The following is a 22464-nucleotide window of genomic DNA, read 5'->3' as shown; positions in this document are numbered from 1 at the left end:
TAATGCAATCATTCAAGATTGGAAGCCATGCTTTCTCCATCAAGGATTCCATATGTTACCGTTGTCACTAAAATTAGGAGCCAAATGGGGCAGGGTTCATAATAAGAAGTGAAGAATTCATTAAAATATGACACAGGTTTATGGCTTTAAACATCATTGCTCTTGCAGCATATGGACCCATGAAACAATCATCCTTATTATATTGTAATCCTCCCTTTTGTTTGGCAATGTCTTACCGATTTTCAAAAGCAGACAGCAAAACAATCTTTTATATACAAGAGAAGTTGAACAAGTCAGGAAGGGTGATGGAAAAACAAGAAAATGCGATCTTGGCTAACAAAAGTAAGTACAATTATCGTCTCTGAAGGTGAGTAGATCCAACTCTATCGTCTGAAATCAACAGCATCAACGAACTGGACAAATATCCTCCAAACTGCAAAAGAGAAAGCAAAATATTACACTTAACTCTAAATTCACATGTGAAGTTCATTTTCTTTCACAGGCCACTACCTTCTTCCCAAGAACTCGATGATATCAGTGGTGAGGGTTGACCTTTTCTTATTCTCAAAAGCAAGGGATGCAGCCTTCCTCGTTAAAGTGGACCCAGCAATGCATCCCAACATTGCAGGATTCCTAGGACTGTAACAACACAAATTGGGTACAACTCATTGCCAAACATAAGGTAAAACTATAAGAACAAAAATATGAACAGATATATTTGGAGTCTTAGACAGTAAAACCTGATACTCAAATCCCCATCTGCGATAATTTGACGAGCCCAAGATAGAAATACAGCAACGCTGGAACAACCAAAAAACGTTAGACTTAGAGAGTGAGAGAGAGAGAGATCCATTTGACTATTGCAAACTTCACTTTGTCTCCTGGACCCTGGTTACCTTTTTCAACATTTGAAGTTCGCCAAGTCAGGAGGTGATTGACACTAACTGATGCATCTTTCTCTAAAATTCAGATTTTGAGAACTTGCTGAATGCTATGTTCTAATGCACTGATGGATAATTAATATAAAATCTCTCTCTCTCTCTCTCTCTCTCTCTCTCTCTCTCTCTCTCTCTCTCTCTCTCTCATGCACATGCGCACACACACACACACACATGTTGGGGTTATGCATTCTTTGACCGGAAAAGAAGATTGACTGGAAAAATAAATTGAAGGTAGAAATTCACCACATACACAAAGAAGCCATCCAATGTTTGTCAAATGTTCTTTCAAAATAAAAGTTTTGAAATCAGAAACAAATACTTGCCTTCCAGAAAGTATGTCACCCTGCCCACCACATCGTCGAGGAGAACCATTGATGCTCACCGATTTGACTGCATAAAGAATGAAATATTAGAATTAAATAAATCCCAGGTTTCCATATTTGGGAATACAATAGGGATGCTTCCGAAACCAAAAGTAGTGAAAGCTTCACAAAGTACCTTCTCAACACACAACTTAAAGGTATACATATATATGGTCACATACCTGTCTCACCATCACTAATGAGGTCAGATTTTCCTTTCCTAAGTATAGTTACACCACCAATCCTGACAGAGATAAGGTTCCACACTTCAATAAGTTCCATAAGACTATATAATCATCAGATAGAAACATACAAATAAAACAACCAAACTGTATATAGTTTGTAGTATGGGACAAAAATTACAAAATATATGAGGAAATCATTCAGAAGGATGCTTAAGCATGCTATTCAACAAAATTTATTCTACTTCCCATTTTGAATAATCACTAACCAGATGGTTTATGACCCTGAAATGAATGCCAAACCAACCTATTCTGTATGTACAGCCACTAATACACATAGGCATTTAGTGCATCCATGTGAAAGTGCATGCCAACATGTGTTTGATATTCAGTGGCTAAGTTAAGTATTGTTAAAGCATCATTATTGCCTTCTCAACCAAATAAATTCTAAACTTTTTATACTGAAATATAGGAATACATAGAGCAGTTGTCAACCGCTCCAACACAATACAAAAATGCTTGAAAGAGATATTTACCTTTTGGCAAGAGATAGTAATTGCTCACAAGCATCTTCATCATTTACTTCACAACTCAAAACTTTTTGTACAAGCCGCTTATATTCATTTACATTTGGGGTCAGGACAGCCAAGGGATATCCACTTACAAGATCAAGACAGTCTGTAACAAGAAAGAGTCCATCCTGGAAAAATTATGACATCAACTGAAGCTTGTAGTGAAAACTAGACATAAGAAAATAGAATCAACAATTACGTATCTCAAGGATGATATAGACACTTGTGATTACATACCCCATCTATCACAATTGGGACATTGGACTGTCTTGCATGCTTCATGATTTTGCTCACACAATCCTGAATTATGTCGTTCGATCTTAGTAACATTTATGATGGGATTTGGTAGGGATTATAACCACAATATCATATATTTGTGCATCATACAGAATATAAAAGAGATGAAGATCTTTAGCATAATGTCATAATCAAACGCTATAAATTAGCATAAGACAGCTCCTCAAGTAACTGCATCAACAAAAGCTAACCAGAAGAAACGGGTCCCTTCCAAGGCCTGGACCAATGACAAGACAATCAAATCTTTCCATCCACCTATCAACTTCAGAAAGAACCTTCTCTGAGATGAAACTTTTGTCCTCATCCCTGAAAAACCACTTTATAAAAATTAGCAGCTCACTAAATGATAAAAGTATATTCTGAGCGTTATAAGCATGATAAATTGTTTTGAAAATAAATCACCTAACACTGTATGACTCTTCTAAAACTGGGTGTACAATCAACTCAGGACTGTAGCTTTTTATTACTGAAGCAGCATCTCTTGTGCAGAAAACATGGGACAAGTCTGCACCCTGAAAGGGAATGAATATATTTTAGTTCCATCAAACTAGCAAGCCATGTATAACAAAAACAGAAAAGTACTTCTTTTCTTTCCATTTCAGTCTACAATAAGCTGCATTCTTGATTACATCCGGCCAACAAATTATAAAAGAAAAAAGCAGGCCACGGAACTAACGATTTTTAATGCTGAGATAGCAGCAAAGTATGGAGCACCAGTATACTCACGACACCCACCAATAACAGCTATCTTTCCTGACAAGCACAGAGAGATAAACTATAAGCTACATTTGCCCCTTTCTTTAATCCAAACAAATAGCAAAGACAGAATAGACCTAGAAAGCTGATAAGCAAAAAAGACAAACAATTCAAATTGGAAAAAGAAACCAAGCATAACAGTCCCAAAATCAACAAAAAAATCTGAAGCATTCCTTAACATTCAGTTGCTGACTATATTACCAAAATCAACAACCACAATCATCATTGACAAATATGTATACATACACCGATTTATGTCAACCCACACACACACACATGTATATTATTTATTTACATTTATATGCATATTAGATAAAAGTTAAAGAAATGACATCGGTAGCATATTGTAAGCTTACCAGCCTGACCCTTGTGTTTATTGAGATCAAGGGTCGGAGTGATTGCTCTCAAAACGTTCTCAGCATCAGCCTCCAAAGAGGGTGCACTCGTCAATTTAACTCCTTGCATCGTTTTCTGATGGGTGTTGTTATTTTGATCACTGTAACCTCCAAGAGACCTTATCAAGAACTGTTGCCTTCTCAACACAGCCGACGAAGCCAACATATAAACACAATTCTTTGCACCAAACCCAGAATTCATTCCATGTTTTATTAACATCAATGACCAAGGACCACACTTTCTTCAACTGAAACCCAAAAACAAAAACAAAAACTCTCTGATAAAAAAAAATTGATCAAATTGTGCAAAGCGGTGAGCTATGAATAAGAATTGCAGATGCGTACCGGTGCAAGCACTGACAAAATCAACAAAATGCTAGCTTTTCAATGGAGCTAAGCTCTCTTTCTTTTTAGACTGAAAATATAGAAAATGGTTCGGCAAAATTCAGTGACTTTCCTGTGCACCGTTTGATGGTAAATACTAAATAAGCAATCACTGAACTTGGTGGGTCCCACAATGACATAGCAAAAAGTTCCATAAACGACAGCGTTTTAGCTTGCCTTGCCTTCCTTCTTTTATATCCATAGCACTAAGTTACTAACACAGTAGCAGCCTAGCTTGGGAAGGAGGGCGTGAAAGAACGAAGAGAAGGGAATGAGGGACTTGACGAAAATGAATGCGGTGAGGTCGGGATTGGTGGTGGTTGGATCATTGCCATTTGGGTACCTAACGCTTCAGCTTGGGTTCAAGCCCTTTCTTGAAAGAGCTCAACTCGCTGTTGATGAGTCCGACTCCGTGCCCTCCTCCTTAGAACCACAACAACCTCACTCAAGCTCAACCCGGCACTCCTAGATAAGTGGCAACCACTACCCAAAAAACTACAACCCTAGCTTTTTTTTCTGTTTTTTTTTTTTTTTTTTTTTTTTTTTTTTTTTTTTTTTTTTTACAATCTTTGTTAAAGTTTGATACTTGGGGACATTCTGGGGAAGTTTTGATGTGCTGAGCAACAGGGTTTCTTGCTGACCCAGAGAATTACCTGGGCATTTGTGCTCTAAAAGGTATTGAATTGAACTTGATTTCATGGTTTTATTACTCTTTTTGGTGGATTTGGATTTATGTTTGTACCTAAATTTCAAAAAACAAAAAGAAGAGAGAAAAGTTATCTAAAGGGATTGTCCTTTTCGATTAGCTTAGGGGTTTAGTGGGTTTTCAAGGAGCAAATTGATACATTCATATTTACATGAGGTTGTGAAAGTAGAGCTATGCATTTGGCATATGACTGTCAACTGTTGGTTTTGTTGTTAATAATGTGTTTGTAGTTCCATATGGTTTTCCCCCCATACATATGCTTATTTCATTTAGTTATGTGGTTTTCATCTCTCACTTCACCTCTTGTGTTTTCATAGTATTGGTAGGTATATATGAATAATAAGATTCCTTTTAAAAATGTTAATGCTTATGGCACTGTATTCAAATTAACCTGTCTTTGCTTCCTAACTAATTATTCTATACTTTTTACGTCGTTGATTTGAAAATGTGTGACTTATAACTACGCAGATTGAGTAGTAAGACCAGTAAAATTTCTGCATTTCTATCTCTCAGAGTGTCCCCACTCCCTTGTAATTGTAGTTGAACCAGTGCCCTCTCATCCCCGTTCAGTCATTAGATTATAAAAATAAAATACACACACACACACAATCACCAAAAAGTTTACATATTTGACTTGAAGTTAATAAAGTTACCTGATGACATTGTTGTATTAAACCAAATTGTGATGTATGTCAGAATGGATCCGATAGTGTTTGGCTGTTGTAGTGATGTTCTACTATAAACATGCCGTTTAGATAGACTAATTGACTTTTTATGTTTTACTATAATACTAACAACTTTTTGACAGTAAATGTGTTAGATGGATCGGCAAGAAAAATGGGTAGATAATGGGGAAGAAGACCGGATGGCAGCATTCCAAGTTCTTCGTCATGCATTATACGCCCTTATTCTTGAGCATTCTTTATTACTGTAAACAACACATGGGTCGGTCTATGATTTCATCGGCCAGAAGAAAACAGAAGGATCCAAGGTATGATCTATATAAAGGAGGGTTTGGTGGTGCAAGGGAAGCAATTAATAAAGTTGCAGAAGCAATCAGTGAAGGAAATGCTATTTCTGAAATGGGGTTGAGCATGTGTTTACGCAGAGGAAGAAGTTTATGCAGAATTGGTGAATGTAGGTGTTGATCAAAACTCGTGCTAAAGATTAGGGTCTACACCTTTCTTATTGGAAATGCTTCAAGGGTAAGGGCATTCTTTGGTTTCCCAGTTGAGGGACGCAAGAATTATTTTCTCCAACTGATGTGTGGTCCTTTTGGGACTTATTTGTAATGTTTTTAAATGTTTCTATTTCAGACAGTTTGGTATGGTGTTTTTTTTCTTTTTAATCGAGGGTTGTGGTAGCTGGTAAGGGGAATTTGAACCTCATCCATTGAAGTGGAATTCTTGAGGTATGTATGATTTGGAAACTGATCCTAGTTTTAAATGATATTCAATGAATGGTATTGTTGTCTTGCTTTTTGTTAATAATAGAGGGAGAGAACTGCACTGCATTGAGCCTGCAGCCATTTACACTATTTGATAGTTATATTGTCACCCATGCTACTTTCCTCATATTTGTATGATATAGATGATTAGTGGTTTGGCAAAACATGACATTTATGAAATTCTGATGTAATGATATTAAACAATCATTGCTATTATTGTGTTGTTGGGACAAGAAGATGATGTTCAGTAGGTAGCAAGGAATAAGGATCTACAGATGCAAGCCTCCAAGAAATGATCATTACATTCATCTCATTCTAATTGTCATTAGGTCCGCTTGCAGTACTAGAAAATTAATAATGATTTAGATTATCATTTTGTGGCACACTTGCATTTGTTGACCAGAATCTGATTTCCCTGAAACGAAAATCCAACTTGGAGTAAGCAAACAAAAGTATCCTTTTCTTTCTAATAGCTGCTAAAGATGCCACAGAAATGATGCTGAAATTCAGTCAGCAATAGAAACAAACTTAGTGAAAGGCCCTTCAATCTATTACTCAACCATGGAAGAATTATCATATTTATATGGATCAAATACAAGTTTTGTTTAGTGAATATAATGGCAGGTACGTTATGCTGTGTATAATCCCCTTGGTTCTGTCCCAGACAAGTGGCATGTGATTGAACCTCCTAGATATTCGTTGGAATCCCATAAATGAAGAGAACCATGTAACCATTCTTATTTTATTCCATTTTTTTGGGTAGAGCAATGCTTGCGTTGGATCAAATCTCAGATCCTTTACCTCCTTCCTTGCTTTGCCTTCCTTGTGTTACCCTTTCATTAAAGCTATTAATCTTCTGTTTAGAGAATAGCAAATAAAGGGATCGAATTGAAAGGCAATAAGGTGCATTGCATTGACCTCTCTTATATATCACTCAAGCAAAAAGTGTCATACTAATGATATCATTTCAATCCTTCTGTTAAAAATTTCAGAAACTACAGAAAATTAGGATTATGTTATACAAATGGGAGGGAGGGGAGTCCATGTGATACGTGCATGTCTTATGCATAAATTAAGTTCTTAGATCATGTTGTCTTATGCATAGTATAAACTAGTTGGGATTTTCTCTTGGGCAGACGCGTCTGCTTTTTGTTTTTTGCAGATTTTCGTTGTCAAGCGCTTGGTAATGGTACTAAGCACTTGATAGTGACTTTTTTATAACAACCGAGCATTTCTTCCAGTGTTTAGCACTGCTTTCTTCACTTAGTTGAAGGGTACATCCTCGACAGGTTTACCCCATACCTACCGAGTGCTCGGCAGTGCTATCGAGCGTTCGATGTGGAAAATCAATAAAAAAAAAATGCGGGTGTTCACCTTAGAGAAGGACTGTAAATAAGTTTACTCCTAATAAGATGATTGTTGAATTTATGATGGTCATCTTACATTATGTCTTTTTTACTAGATGTTAGCCATAATAAGTTTTATCATCACTTCACATCTCATCACACTCTAATACCACTTGAGCTAACATTCAAAGGTGGTTTTTTTTTTTTTTTTTTTTTTTAACTAGACTCAATGAACTTTTAATTTACGAAATGGTTGGCAAATTTAAGAGACAAATTGTCTAAGGGAATATGTTAAAATTCAAAGACAAGTTCCATTGTATCTTGTCCAAACCATAAGATGTAAGACAACTTTTGATTTCTTTACCGGATTTGATGGATTCATTAAAACTTTTGTTTATCTAAGAATTGAATTATATTGCTAATTAACTAAATATCTTCCAAAAATTATGTTTTCAATCAATTGATTATATTCTCTATAATGATTAATTATTATAGAAGAGATTCTTTAGTGAGGCAATCGTGTCAAGTGTGTGACCTCAATCCATATATTAACATGTGTCTAATTCCAAATAAAGTTTATAAGTTTTAAAGCAAATAGAATATATGATGACATAATAGATCATACTATATAATGTCGCCTATGAAAGACTTTTTCATGATTATATCTAATTAAGTACATACCCTTTAAGAGTTTGATTTATTTAAAAAAAAAAAACTCATGTAATTGTTATTTTATTTTGTTTTAGCATCTTTATAATTATAAATTTAAAACCAATGTGAATCAAATTTTACTTGCGTTTTAGTTCTTTTTGTATTTGTTTAAGCTAAGAATTTGAGAAATTATCTTACTAGTAAAAGGGCAAAATTATTTATCCCACCCACCAATGTTAATAATTATAAACCCCCTAGTTAGAGATAAAATCTCTCATAACCTCCACCCAAAATCTAACTCTCTTATAACCCCCAATCTTACACTTAATATTTTCCTAAACCCCCTAGTCAACTAATACCCAGTCAACTTTGACTCCCCATATTTTAATTTTCCAGTTTTACCCCTTTTGTTTTATTTTCATTTTCAGCCAACTAATACTCTCTCTCTCTCTCTCTCTCTCTCTCTCTCTCTCTCTCTCTCTCTCTCTCTCTCTCTCCTATCTGTTGCCTCTCTCCCCTCTGCGTCTCTCTCTCTCTCCCCGCTGCTGTCGTCGGCGCGTGCGCCGCCGTCTGGCGACGGTTGTCGGCGAGACCGGTCCCATCACACTCGCCTCTCCTTCCTCTTCCTCCCTATGCCCTCCACGTGCCGTGAAACTAAACGTCGACGCCAGATCGGCTCTAAGCAGATCTGAGCTCTCTCGCCGGCGATCTGTCAATTCCGGCGGCGACGAGGTGTCGGACCGGTTGGGTTCTTCTCGCCTCTTCCTCTTCAGTCTCTCTATGCCATTTCCTCACTCCGACCACCACTGGGCACGGCTTTTGCGAAGCTACAAAGCTGCGGCTTCTCCGACGGTTTTTGGGCCGATTCCGGTGGTGTTTTCTGTCGATCCAGGTATCAATCTTTGTCCCCTCGACCTGCTCTTGCTATTGGTTGGGTTGTTTTAACTCAAATCTTGGTTTTCAGGTTGGTTTGCCGCTGAAACCGCTAGATCCGCCACTTGTGGCGGCGGGTTGGGTGTTTTTTTTTGCTGTTCAGCCTCCCCCGAATCCTAAAAGCTCAATTCGAGGTCCGAGAATATTTTTGGGTGAGTTCTGTAATTTTCTGTGTGTTGATTGGGGGTGGGCAGCCACCGTGTGTGGTGGTCACCGCCCGACTCGGCCGTTGAACGATCAATTTTATAAACCCTGTTTGATTTGTTGAACTGTCTGGTCTTAAACAGGTACCTCGGCGATTAAAAAGTGCAACTGAATTCAACAAATTCAGTTTCAGTTTCTAGCTTAATTAGTGTAACTGTGTAAATTCAGTTTCAGTTCTAGAAAATTTAGTTTTACTTTCTGAAAATTCAGTTTCACCCCAAATTCAGTTCTAGCTTAATTATGTTAATCGGATAGAAATGTGGGTTTTTTAATTGATTTATAAGTATATACAAATTTACTTAATTTATTGATTAAACAGTTTCAGTTCGTGAAACAGTTTCAGTTCGTGAAACAGTTTCAGTTCTTGAAACAGTTTCAGTTCTTGAAACAGTTTCAGTTCGTGAAACATGAGTTTTAAATGAACTTTGAATGAAATTATGGTTTTGAAATATGATGAATCAAATTTGCAGGTAGAAACAGATCGAGGCAGTGGCGACTGTCGTGTACTCGTCGCGCGTGAGGTGATCGGACGACGTTGTATTGTTGGCTACTCCTCTCATCTCAATGACTTGTTGTATTGTTGGTTTTTTTTTGATAAGGTTGATGTGTTCTTTTTAGTGAAACGGAATTCAGTAAAGGTGTAACTGTTTTAGTGAAGTGTAATTGTTTTAGTAAAGGTGTAATTGTTTTTTAATTAAGGTGTAATTGCATTTTAGTCGAGGTGTAATTGTTTCATCACTTTATTCAGTTTCAGTAAGTGAATTCTTCAATTTAGTGTAACTGAATTTCTGAAATTCAATTTTAGTGTAATTGAATTCTTGAAAATTTTTGAAATTCAGTTTTAGTGTAATGAAATTCAATTTCAGTGTTTGATTTTAGTTTTAGTGAAATATTGAGTTTTAGCAAAAACTTCAATTCCAAAAAAAAAAAAAAAAAAAATAGTTTCACCAAAATACAGTTACAGTGACGTCAGCATGTGTCAGCATGCGTCAGCGCGCGTCAGAAGGGTAATTTAGGATTATAAGTTTTAGGGGGTTTTGAAAGAGTTTCTAGATGGGTGGGGGTTTAGACAAATTTTTTTGGTGAGTAGGGTGTTTAAAATTAGGCACTACCAAAAAAAAGGGGGCAAAATTGTTTTTTTTTTTTTTTTTGTGTAAAAAAACAATTCACTTTTTCTTTCTGTAAATAAGTAAATAACGAATCATTTTTCAAAATAAAGAAACAACAAGGATTTTTAATCCTTTGTTTTTGGAGAAGGAATTAAAGTGAGAGGGCCATATTAGGAAGAAGAATCATTATTCTATCTAGTATCCAGTGCCGCTGTAAAGCCATAGCGATTGTCGGGATTATCATCAAGGCGTAAACTCAACCACAACCACGCTCCATGCACTTACGTGCATTACACGACCCGTCCGTTTTCCTACTTGTCATCCCTACTCATCAGTCATCACACGTTTTTATGTTTTTTGTTGTGGTCTGACTGTCTGAGTCATCACACATTCACACGTTATCGCAACAACGAAGATGGCAACCGTTACGCACTAACCAGTAACCCCACAACTCATGTCATGTCACGAGTGGACTAGAGAGGCTCAAAATCCGTTGTCTCATGTCTCTCTCTTTCTCTCCCTTTGTCTCTTCCTCTCAGTTTCTCTATGAAATTGTTTGAAATTTGGTTCATTTGGAAACTCAATCCTCGTTAGCACAAAGCATATGATACTATAATACCCACATTGGCCAAAAAAAAAAAAAAAACAAGCATATGATACCCACAAACTGTATTATTAATTACACTTACTCGCCAGTCGCCACAATCAATTTCCTCAAATTTCCTTCTCTCTATAAAGTAATACACAGAAGTAGAAAAAAAAATAAATAATAAAAAGTGTATTATATATAACCTCCGCCATGAATGCTCCTTTGCTTCCTTGACACCCATCTCGCTCTCCTTTTTCAAGCTCTGATACTGACCTACTAAGCAAAGCAAAGTCCAAATGAGAGATTTTGTTCAATCCCATTAGGCCCCCATGAATGTTATATTTTGCTTGTGTAGTACACCTCTCCACTTTTGATCCAAAGCACTCTACTTTCACAGTTTCACTCTCTTTGAACTCTCTCTCAAACTTTGATGAATGCCGTTACCACCAGGGAAGCAAACCCATATCCCAAAATCTGATTTTGAGCTCCAATGTCTAAGGACCCATCTCAGCCGGACCTTGAAGCCATGCCATTCTTCGAAGCTTTTAAGAAAATCAAGCGCTTGAAGCTGTTTGAGCCGTCTCTGGGCGTTCTGGGATTCTTCTTTGTCACTGTCTGTGTGATTTTCTGCTTCTTTTACTTGGATTACAGAGCTGTTGCTAAGGGGCTTCGGTTCTCGGGTCAATCGGACAGGTTCATGTGGTTGCAGACCAATGGGTCGAGCAAGGATCGGAGGGTGGAGTTTCTTGGAGAAAAGGGTGGTGGGTGTGATGTGTTTGAAGGGGATTGGGTCTGGGATGAGTCCTATCCTCTGTACCAGTCCAAAGATTGCCGCTTTATGGATGAAGGCTTTCGATGCTCTGAGAATGGCCGTCCTGATTTGTTTTATACCAAGTGGAGATGGCAACCCAAACATTGCAACTTGCCCAGGTATTTAAAACTTTCATGTAAGTAGTTTTCTATTGCGTTTTTGAAATGTTCATTTGCTGTGTGTGTGTGTGTGAGAGAGAGAGAGAGAGAGAGAGAGAGAGAGAGAGAGAGAGAGAGAGGAGAAACTAAAGTTGCTTGCGTGCTTTGAGTATTGGATTGTTTTTTTAAACAAAAAAGAATTTAGGATTATGTATGATCTGTGGAAGAGAAAAGTTTACACTCTCAGTGATCAATTGATTGAATGGTCGTGGTTGGTTTGCTCCATTTACAGTCTCAGTTACGCTTGCAGGAACTAGAGGTTTGATTGGTTAAGTTGAGCCTCCATGCCCTGCCGTCGATAAACAGACTTCGAAGTGTCTTCTTCTCTATTGTTTTTCTGCATTCAATTTCTCCGCAACCAAATGACTAGATAACTTAACTGGGTATTATTTGATTAGTATTCATTGTGTCACCATTTTCAGTTAGTATGATTTATTTGTGTGTCGTAATGGGAGTAATTGTCATGGTTAGGTAAGTGTCTATCTTGACAGTGACTAACATGTTTGGTTTCAGCTTAGGCTTCTAGTGAGTGTTTCTGGTGATAAATAAATTCAGGTTGAATTTGCAGTGCCATTTGAAGTGTAGTCTATGATTTGTGAATTCTGTCTTTCCTTTTGTACCTTTATGTATGTTTGATCGTGATATTAAGCTTTTGTGTATGGCAATTATATTTTTATATATACAAACATTATTGCAATTTTTTTTTGTAGAAAACCATTATTGCATTTATGCAACCTTCCTTTTTACGACCCTTTTTGTTAAAATTAGTTTGTTGATATTTCATAGTCATATTATTTATCTGGGATTTTTTTTTCTTTTCTAACAATAGTAAACAATACTAGTTCTAGGAAACTTAAGCAAAAGATTTATTTGCCAACTATCTTTAGAACTTTTAATCCGAATTTTTAATTTTCATGCCAAAAGAAAAGGGTATATAGTCAACTAACATGAGTGTCATTTTCCTGTCATTAATAAACAGATTTGATGCAAATTTGATGTTGGAAAAATTGCGTGACAAGCGGCTAGTTTTTGTTGGCGATTCAATTGGAAGAAACCAATGGGAATCACTCCTCTGCATGCTCTCTTCTGCAATTCCTAATAAGGATTCAATCTACGAAGTGAATGGCAACCCAATTACTAAGCACAAAGGATTCTTGGTGTTCAAATTTAAGGATTTTAACTGCACTGTGGAGTACTACAGGTCTCCATTTCTTGTAGTGCAGAGCCGTCCTCCTTCTGGATCTTTACAAAAGATCAGAACAACTCTGAAGTTGGATCAAATGGATTGGAATTCTGTAAGGTGGAGAGATGCAGATGTGCTGGTCTTCAATACAGGGCACTGGTGGAATTATGAGAAGACTATAAGAGGGTAATCTTAAATCTTAATCTTCTTTGACTACTTTATAAAATTTATTCATGTGCATTTGGAATGAACCTTTTACTGGGATGGATTTGACATTAATAGAATATTGAGTGAAGGATCTCTGGAAGGGGCCAGGAGGCACCTGTTGGATCTATCTCTTACCGTTCTCTTTGTTAACTAAGCAATTGGATAATTGGATCACATCAGCCTAACATTTTGGTTGATGATGCTATTGGTGTATGGAATTGTATGGCTGTCTAGAGTATTGCAAGTTATACTACTAAAATGATGGACTTTGGGACTTGTCATATGTGGGGAATGGGGATAAAATCTGACATGAAGTTTCAAAGGGAATAAGTAGAGATAGTTCATTTCTAAGTGAGGCAAGCAACACATGCCTTTAATCATGTTTTAAGTTTTATAACATGTTGACCTTTTTTTTTTCCTTGATTTTCCACCTGGAAGGACTAAAAATTGCGAATATATATTGGTCAGGGGTTGTTACTTCCAGGAAGGGGCAGAAGTAAAGACGGACATGAGCGTAGAAGATGCATATCAGAGGTCCATAGAGACTGTGGTGAACTGGATAGACACTGAAGTAAATTCAAGCAAGACTCAGGTTTTCTTTCGAACGTACGCCCCTGTGCATTTCAGGTTTGTTTTGTTACTTGATATAAGTATTTCCCAATGTATATTCTATCAAGCTGGTGAAGCAAAATACTATGTGTATCCTTTTGTATAGCAAAAGTTTTAATTATGAATAATGCAGAGGTGGGGATTGGAATACTGGGGGAAACTGCCATATGGAGACACTGCCTGAGTTAGGCTCCTCATTGGTGCCTTCTCAATCTTGGGAACATTTCAAGCTAGCCAATGCTGTATTATCAGCCGGCTCGAACACAACAAAGGCGACGAAAATTGATGTATTAAATGTAACGCGATTGACTGCGCGGAGGAAAGATGGGCATTCTTCTTTGTACTATTTGGGTCCTAAAGTTGGCCCTGCACCTCTCCATCGCCAAGATTGCAGCCACTGGTGTCTGCCTGGTGTCCCGGATACATGGAATGAACTACTCTATGCTCTATTCCTAAAGCATGAGATGATGACCAGCACATTTAACTCATCAACTTATCGGGAGCAGGTATGATTTAAAAACAAGTCTCTTATTTATATGCGAGCATGGAAGATAGGACTTCTACATGCACAGCAACGCTTACTTGGGAAAAAGAAAAGGCCAGAGAAAGCAGCAGAGAGCATCAATTTTGACAGGGTTTTGAGTTTTGGGGTGACAGAAGGCTTCAGGTTTTGATGTTGATATAAAGAGAGAGATCAATTATGATTTATCGGGGGAACCACATTCTTTTGCAAGACAAAGATCCCAACTTCAGGCGGCAAATGGATTGCCAGGGGCTTCTTGAAATAAAATCACGAAACTGTAGAGAAAGATTACACAGTGTTTTTCCTTTTTATTTTTTTTCCTTAAATTATTGATCAAGCATTGTAATTCTTTCGGGAACAATATGTAATTATAAATATCAGGAACCAAACTTTTAATTCAATTTTTACTGATCAGCTGAGAATTCAGAAATAATCTTCACTTATGAATGCATGCATTAATATGGAATATTTCCGATGCACCAACTAACAAAATGAAACCTTGGATCTAACAACACCACATTGTATACCACGAGTGTAGGTAAGTTTGTTCATTGAAACCTTGACAAAGAATGAACAATACATTCACAACCCTTGAGCAACCTTATAAAAAGGCCATTACACTAGCCACAGCCCTTTATAAAAACCCAAGAGGCAAGTATCAAACTCAATGAGCCAAAATTTGATCACTGGCACAAATTATGACGTTGGCTCTCCCAATTTAAGGAGACCATAAACAAGCGCCGTCCAGGTAAGTATGTTTCACATCTACCTAGTCCATGGCCTTCTTGATGGCCCATTTTCCTTTTATTTCCGATAAAAAATTCAAAACCCATCTAAATGGCTTTTACGGTTTATTTGTGTGTTTGCTACCATATGCTTCACTTCATGAGTGAATAAAACTTATTTACTCTTCTAATGCACACAGTTAACAGGGTCTTTTCCAAGTGCTGAAATGGACTGAATTATTATCTTGGATTGCTAAAGTATGATTCTTATTTACTTTCATTAAGCAAAACAACAGAATAAAAAGGGAGGCTCTATTAGCACTCTCAAAAAATAATTTTACACTCCATATATTTATTTTATTAGAATAACTTGTTTGTTCTTATGATAGGAACATGCTGGTGTCACACATATAGAAGAAGGAGAGGAGAGAGAGAAAAAAAGGATTAATCCCCTGCTTGGTTGCATAGGAGGAGGATATATTAAAAAAAATGAAATAGAAGCCTGCTACTATCAGTCACCTAAGTTAGTTTGATTGCTTCATAATCTCTTATGTTTCATGCATTTTCTGGGTGCACAAACAGAAAAAATAAACAGCCATGGTTGTATTATACAATGCTACATGAAGCTAGAACTTTCAAAAGAATTAGAATGAGGGTAATTGGGACCATTAAAATAATAAAATGAGATTAAAACAATAAAATAAATAAGAGGAGTGCGTGATGACTTTTTAAGAGTGTAAATAACACTTTCCAACAAAAATGATGAATTTAATGTTAAATTTTCATACAAGAGGACGTTTGAGTTTTGATAACATGGATTTTGTCTAACGCTTGGAGTAACCCCATCACCCTATCACCCAATAATTATATATGATAAATGTGTCTTTTCAACTCAAAACACAAACCAAAGATTCTTCAAAATTCTAAATAATCTCAAATAATTTTGTGTCTTTTTAATGTGAATGCTCATGGTATCCATTTGAATAGTCCGCCTCAAACTTTGAAAATTTTGTGGCTGCCTTTACCTAGTGGGGGAGGCTAGGAGCCTACAACAATTGATAGATCCGAGTGAGAAAGTGAGACTAGAGACTTCCCAACAAGTACTACACTACTACATATGTATGAAAAAAGAAAAGCACAAAAAAAATTTGTATGAAAAAAGGAAAAAAAAACAAAAAAAGCAATCCTAAGTTCCTAACTCATAAAAATGAGACTGAGGATGTATACTAAAAATTTGATTTTTGGTTTTGGTCTCATTTGCCAAAATTTGCACCACCGACTTTGGTTGATTTAAAGGATTTAGTAAAAGATGGTTAGACTTTGAGATAATCGTAGTATAAGAATTCTAATGCAAGCTGCAAGAAAGCATTCAAATGATGTATTGCAAACACTTTCAAACGCTGTATCTTATATTTTTGCATATGCATCTCGCATTAGAGGAGACATCATTCATAATAAAATCATAGTGATTTAGCTAAAAGTAATACCCTATTTTTCAAAATCCTCATAAATTTTTTTTGATTATGTAGTCAAAATATTTTCGTTTACCGGGACAATAATCTTTTTGTTTTTTTATCTAATAACAAAATCATCTGGTACAAAAGATTACTTTTTCTCTTTATTAAATTGAAGAAATTGATATCTTCATATTTTGGATCATAATCTCCCGGGTTCTAAATTTTAATCACGATTGAAAAAACAAACAAAAAAGAAAAGAAAAAAAGAAAGAAGATTTGAAGCGTGAAAAGCAAGCTTACCCACCCCATCCTAAAACCATCGCAAACTTCCGTTTGTACGTTGGTTTTTTGTCAGCAACAGCAAAGTAGAAGAGACAGACACAGTGGGAGAGAGATAGCAATGGCAGAGTCCACTACTGCCCAAGAGAGCCGATCGAGGGACCTCGACAAGCTCCTCCTCCGACCCGGAAATCTCGTCGGACCCACCTTCGAACCCGGCCCTGGAGTAAACCCTTTTCGCCTTTTTCCCTCTCTTCTGACATTCTCTGCTATTTTGACTGGTTGTGATTTTGGGCTTCTTTTCTTGCTTGATATTTTGCAGCTGAGAGACGACCTTAAAGAGTACGCGAGAGTGTTGGTAGTAGGGGCAGGTGGGTTGGGCTGTGAACTGCTTAAGGACTTGGCTTTGTCGGGTTTTCGGGAACTCGAAGTCATAGACATGGATCGCATCGAGGTTACCAATCTCAATCGCCAATTCCTCTTCAGGTTATTTCATAACCTGTTACCTATTCATCGTGTTAGTTTAATTAGAATGTTTTTGGTGTTGGTTTTTAAATTTGTTATGGATATTTTTTGAATCAGAGAGTTAGATGAGTATGCATGTTTATTGCCCAGTTCACAGTCTTTCACTGGCTGAAAATTACTGAAAACTAATATCATAAACCTTGCTTGGGACATAAGCGGTGTACTAAATGTTTAATCTAATGCTTTGATTTGTTAAGTTTCTCTTAGGTTTAAGTTGTTCTTAATATCAATCCTGAACTTATCATTGATGTTTGTGTTGAAACTATTCCGAGATTGGAGTCATCATATACACTATGCATATGACATTGGTTGAGGAAACTATTCTTAAAGATTAAAGGAGTGTCAGTAGGTATCCAAAAAGAAAACTGTCGAGCAAGGACTGTTCTAGGATGAGGAAGAATCATGCTTCATTGTAAGGCGATCATTTTGGGAAACCAAAATGAAAAGAGACTTCACAGTTGGTTCAATATGACTACAAATGAGCATGCTAGTCTTAATTACGGTGTTTAGATGTTTTGTTCTTTCCCTAAGTTTAATGCAATGAACCATACACCAACTACAGCTTGCATTAGCAATTTATCTGCTTTGGTATCTTCTAGTTTGATCTGCTGTAGAATGGTGAATACTGTTATTTCCTTTTTTTTTTATGTGCATTATCAATGTGACATACAAAGGAAGAAAAACAGTGAGCATTTCAATTTCTAGTTAAAATGCTTTCCTCATGAAGTTTTTGTTGTAGACTTGAAGATGTAGGTAAGCCAAAGGCAGAGGTGGCTGCAAAACGTGTCATGGAAAGAGTTAGTGGTGTAAATATTGTTCCACACTTTTGCCGGATTGAGGACAAAGAACTTGAATTTTATAGCGATTTCAGTATTATTGCCCTTGGTCTTGATTCCATCGAGGCTCGGAGCTACATAAATTCTGTTGCTTGTAGTTTTCTTGGTTTGTACCTTCATCCTATCCATTTTGCTCATATTTTATCTATCTTTCCAACATTCTGTGTCATTTTTTAAAGTAGTAATGACTTTTGATGCTTCTGTAATCAAGTTTCTGTAGTTATATTTTGCACATGTTGATATAATTCTTTGTGATAATTTTTTACCTTACTTGTTGCTGTGGTATTTTTGTGTAATTATTGATATTTTCAGAGTTGTTTATTTTTTGTTAGAACAAAAAGAATAGATTTGAATAGAATAATTCATAGAAAAGCCTGCAGAGGATTTGAATTATGCACCGCATCAGATATATACATATATTTGATATATTTTGGTCATTAGCTTGCTTGTTGATATATTTTATATATATTGCAACTTTATGGTGCCAAAATTAGTTTTGGCTTGAACCATTTAGTACTAGTATCAGATTTTTTTTTTCTCTTTTTTGGTTACATTTACCTTGATGCTCTCTTGTATAATGTTATTTCTTGCTTATTTGCAAATTCCTTTTATCCAGGCCTTATTCCATCTACCCATTATATGCCACTTTTGATACGACTTGTTTTTACTTTACTAGAGCTAATGTGGTTTCTCACATTTCCTTTCTTGCTTTCTTTCTTTTTTCATTTTTTTTTTTTCGGGTAGAGTATGATTGTGATGATAATCCACTAGAAGAAACAATCAAACCTATGGTAGATGGTGGGACTGAAGGTTTTCAAGGACATGCTAGGGTCATTATGCCAGGGGTCACTCCATGCTTTGAGTGTACCATCTGGCTTTTTCCCCCTCAAGTGAAGTTCCCTTTATGTACCCTGGCAGAAACCCCTAGAACTGCTGCTCATTGTATTGAATATGCTCACTTAATTAAATGGGATGAGGTAATACATTACTCTCGATTTCATTCTTTGTTTCCACCTTACTTTTCCTTACTCTTTGAAACTGTTCCATGGGTTAAGAACTGATTGTATGCTATCTAAACATGCATTCTATATCTAGGCACATAGTGGAAAGGCTTTTGATCCGGATCACCCCGAACATATGAAGTGGGTCTACGATGAGGTCAATAAAGTGCAATTATGTAGTAATTTTTCTGTTCTTTCTATTGATTTTTATTTTGATCCTTTCACTTTTTCTGCTCATATCCCATAGGCTATCAAGAGAGCTGAGCTTTTTGGTATTCCAGGAGTTACATATTCTCTTACTCAGGTATATACTTAAAGATGTCTGTTTCTCCTAAGATTGTTTTTGTTTATGTTTTTCTGCCACTTAACTGCAAGTTTGACTTTTGGTGTCAATTTATATGGGTGAAAAAAGATTAGGACTTAAAAGTTTTTGGGTACCTAAATCCTATGTAGCAGTGCCTTGAAGCTTTGATATTACCATTTGTGTCCCTCCTATAATAAGCAGATTATGTTGTTTACAGGGTGTTGTGAAGAACATCATACCAGCTATTGCATCCACAAATGCGATTATATCAGCTGCATGTACACTAGAAACATTGAAGATTGCATCTGGATGCAGCAAAACCCTATCAAACTATTTAACGTATGTTCCATTTTCTCTTCTATATTACCAGACAATATATTCTTTTAAATCTTGTCCTAGATGACATAACCAATTAACCTTTATGGTTGCAGACAAATGTATTATGCATTGAATTATTGATTTTCTTTATATATGAATGATCCTACATCCCATCCTGAACTTCTTTGAAAAGTCAATATAGCTCTATATCTCTATTAGATTTTACTTGTACAGTGATTATGTTAGTATCCCTATTATACTAGCATAATAGATTCTCCATAGTCCAGATCCTAGCACAAAGAAAATTTGAGGTAGAAAGAATGTTAGTTGTGTCTAATGCTGTTCTGGTAATATATTTGGTTCTCCAATTTCATATTCTTACCTGATATTGTGTGTGGTCTCGATACGTTGATATGAAGTTTTAGGGCAAAAAAGTGTGCCTCACATTTCCCTGCTCAATGTATAGTACCATAAAGAATTGATTCTCACAAAGTTTTGTAATACTTATGGTATAGTACCATAAAGAATTGATTCCCACAAAGTTTTATAATACTTATGGTTTCATATCTAGGTACTTCCCTATCACACTACAATCAGAAATGTTTGCTCTTTCATCAATCTCCCTATGAATCTGCATCTCATCCTCGTTAATCCCACCATTGTGGATATCGATCTGAGGTTTCCAAAGTTTTCTTCTCTATTTTTGTTGGTCTCTCTCTGTCTCTGTCTGTCTTCCCCCTCCCCCCCGCGCCCTAAATGCATCTTATCTCTCATAGTTCACACTTCATTATTTTTGAGCTCCAAAAGGCTATTTTAATGATTGCAATGCTAAGGTTGTGCAAGCTACCAATATCTTCTGTGTTCTGGCTAGTTTTTTGTTGAACATCATTTTCAAAATTAAGGAAATTAAGGAGAATGGTTGCATATTTTTTGTGGGTTTAATAATCAAACTTGTTTCAGTAACTAAGTGATCAGGATCTTTTGTAGGTATAATGGTGCAGAAGGTCTCCACACTAAAGTGACTGAATTTGTGAAGGACAAAGACTGTCTTGTATGCGGTCCAGGTGTTCTTATTGAGCTGGATACCTCAATTACTTTGCAAAAGGTTATTTTCAATTTCCTATGGTTGCTGGAATTTGATTTATATGAATCATGAACAAAAAAAAACAAAAAAAATCTTGTTGATTGAGAATACCTTCTGGGAAAATGTAGTTTTGATGACAACTTTCATGTTGAAGTTTCTAAATCTTGCATGTTTGGACTTTTGGGAGTCTTTGTGGTTGAAGAGTTCCTATAATTATGGAATTCTGATTTTGAGGCATCAATGTGCGCATCACACATAGAGGGAAGCATTTGATGTACTTATATAGTACTTGTCCTAATTCCTGACGTAATGGAGGGAAGCAGTTGATCTACTTATGTCTGCTTATTCGATCAACATAGATGAAGCATTTGATCTGCTTATGTCTGCTTATCTAATTCTTGTTCTAATTCAACTTGTGTGCAACAGTTCATTGATCTACTTGAAGAACACCCTAAATTGCTATTATCAAAAGCAAGCATCACACACAGAGGGAAGAATCTGTACATGCAGGCGCCACCTGTACTGGAAGAGATGACGAGATCAAACCTAAGCATATCACTTTTTGACCAAATGGGTAAAGTTACCAAGGATGTTGTCCATGCGACTGGCACAACCAAGAAGAATGACAAAAAAACTTCGTGTCTGAGAAAATTACGAGTTGTTTTCAAGGGAGTTGATGGGATTACAGATATGGATACAGCAGCAGGTGGGGCATAAGTTTTATACTGCATCTGGATCTAATTAAAGACCAGGACATGACAAACTTTTGAAGATTCTCTCTATTAAAATCATTGAAGCAAGAGGCAGAATTTGGTGGGGCAAGGTTGAATACCATTCTCAATTGTACAATTATTTTTTTCCGAATATTTTTCAAGAGATCATTATCTTTTGATATCCCCAAGAGAGCAATGAGATTTTACAGTTTTCAGTTGCACTCGGTAATTGTTTGGATGGGAATGTGTTCGGATGAAAGATGCTCAGTTATGTTATGAATCCCATGTCCCTACATGAATTTTAACTTGGTAATGTATTTCATGTGGTGCTGCTCCAAAATGTCATCTTTTTACCTTATAGTTTAATGCCTGTACATATAATAAAGTAGATGATTATTAGGAGCTTTCCTTGAGAGAGAGATCATGAGTGGTAATTGTCAGTATAGTAAGAAGTCAAGACAAAATTAACAAATTATGATTACCTATTATTTAATGACATGACTCATGAATACGAATAATAAATGGGTTGTCTTATTGTCAAGCGAAAAAACTTGAGTTTCTAGTTTACAAGATATGTGTCACTTTGACTCGGCTCAATCAATAAGCAAGTTGGTTTAGTATCAAGTTGAATTAATTAAATAGGTAGGGCTAAGGTTGACTATGTCTACTTCAAAATTGTTGGAATTTTAGGATGAGGTTGTCATGCCATATGGTAAAATTCCCCAATTAAGGTTCATTTCTGGATTCCACTGCAAAGAGGTTACAAGATGCTAATTGCAAACCAACATTCCACTCCAAGACATGAGGAAATCTCAAATCAGTAATGCTCATTTTAATGTTATAGTAATAATAATCAA

The 22464-nt window shown here is 36.3% G+C and overlaps 3 protein-coding genes across 4 annotated transcripts; 2 read left to right on the top strand and 1 right to left on the bottom strand.

The window, feature by feature from the left end:
* Positions 1–95: 95 nt before the first annotated feature.
* LOC147294152 (pfkB-like carbohydrate kinase family protein) lies at positions 96–3970 on the bottom strand. The gene is made up of 12 exons (XM_086230853.1): positions 3851–3970; positions 3467–3753; positions 3031–3107; positions 2757–2866; positions 2546–2660; positions 2295–2357; positions 2022–2185; positions 1486–1547; positions 1265–1331; positions 741–800; positions 511–639; positions 96–433 (listed from the first exon to the last, which is right to left on the bottom strand). The coding sequence occupies exons 2-12, from the start codon at positions 3723–3725 to the stop codon at positions 406–408; spliced, it is 1134 nt and encodes a 377-aa protein (XP_086086979.1). The 5' UTR covers positions 3726–3753; positions 3851–3970; the 3' UTR covers positions 96–405.
* Positions 3971–10841: 6871 nt separating this feature from the next.
* Positions 10842–14766, top strand: TBL11 (TRICHOME BIREFRINGENCE-LIKE 11). Of its 2 annotated transcripts, none has more exons than XM_086231681.1 (4): positions 10842–11804; positions 12823–13212; positions 13702–13839; positions 13976–14766. In XM_086231681.1, exons 1-4 carry the CDS (start codon positions 11365–11367, stop codon positions 14352–14354), a joined length of 1347 nt encoding a protein of 448 aa, XP_086087807.1. In that variant the 5' UTR covers positions 10842–11364; the 3' UTR covers positions 14355–14766. The 2 variants fall into 2 exon arrangements, with proteins under 2 accessions (XP_086087807.1, XP_086087806.1); XM_086231680.1 differs by having other exon boundaries at positions 10851–11804; positions 13702–13860.
* Positions 14767–16780: 2014 nt separating this feature from the next.
* Positions 16781–21828, top strand: ECR1 (E1 C-terminal related 1). The gene is made up of 9 exons (XM_086232012.1): positions 16781–17052; positions 17149–17312; positions 18091–18293; positions 18932–19164; positions 19283–19345; positions 19436–19492; positions 19710–19831; positions 20798–20915; positions 21321–21828. Exons 1-9 carry the CDS (start codon positions 16948–16950, stop codon positions 21609–21611), a joined length of 1356 nt encoding a protein of 451 aa, XP_086088138.1. The 5' UTR covers positions 16781–16947; the 3' UTR covers positions 21612–21828.
* Positions 21829–22464: the final 636 nt, after the last annotated feature.

The sequence above is a fragment of the Dryas octopetala genome, chromosome 2 (genome assembly GCF_963921425.1).
Source record: "Dryas octopetala chromosome 2, drDryOcto1.1, whole genome shotgun sequence".
NCBI lineage: Eukaryota > Viridiplantae > Streptophyta > Magnoliopsida > Rosales > Rosaceae > Dryas > Dryas octopetala.
The sequence above is the reverse complement of the archived record's forward strand: the minus strand, read 5'-3'. Positions and strand labels throughout refer to the sequence as shown.

Excerpts from the sequence above, each read along its gene's own strand:
- ECR1 (XM_086232012.1), top strand. The coding sequence starts at position 16,948 with ATGGCAGAGTCCACTACTGCCCAAGAGAGCCGATCGAGGGACCTCGAC. Across the intron at positions 19,165-19,282 it reads ACTTAATTAAATGGGATGAG|GCACATAGTGGAAAGGCTTT; the intron begins GTAATACATTAC and ends TTCTATATCTAG. Across the intron at positions 19,832-20,797 it reads ACCCTATCAAACTATTTAAC|GTATAATGGTGCAGAAGGTC; the intron begins GTATGTTCCATT and ends GATCTTTTGTAG.
- TBL11 (XM_086231680.1), top strand. The coding sequence starts at position 11,365 with ATGTCTAAGGACCCATCTCAGCCGGACCTTGAAGCCATGCCATTCTTC. Across the intron at positions 13,213-13,701 it reads TATGAGAAGACTATAAGAGG|GGGTTGTTACTTCCAGGAAG; the intron begins GTAATCTTAAAT and ends TATATTGGTCAG. Across the intron at positions 13,861-13,975 it reads TACGCCCCTGTGCATTTCAG|AGGTGGGGATTGGAATACTG; the intron begins GTTTGTTTTGTT and ends TGAATAATGCAG.
- LOC147294152 (XM_086230853.1), bottom strand. The coding sequence starts at position 3,725 with ATGTTAATAAAACATGGAATGAATTCTGGGTTTGGTGCAAAGAATTGT. Across the intron at positions 2,186-2,294 it reads TCCCAATTGTGATAGATGGG|GATGGACTCTTTCTTGTTAC; the intron begins GTATGTAATCAC and ends TAATTTTTCCAG. Across the intron at positions 1,332-1,485 it reads CATTAGTGATGGTGAGACAG|TCAAATCGGTGAGCATCAAT; the intron begins GTATGTGACCAT and ends TTCTTTATGCAG.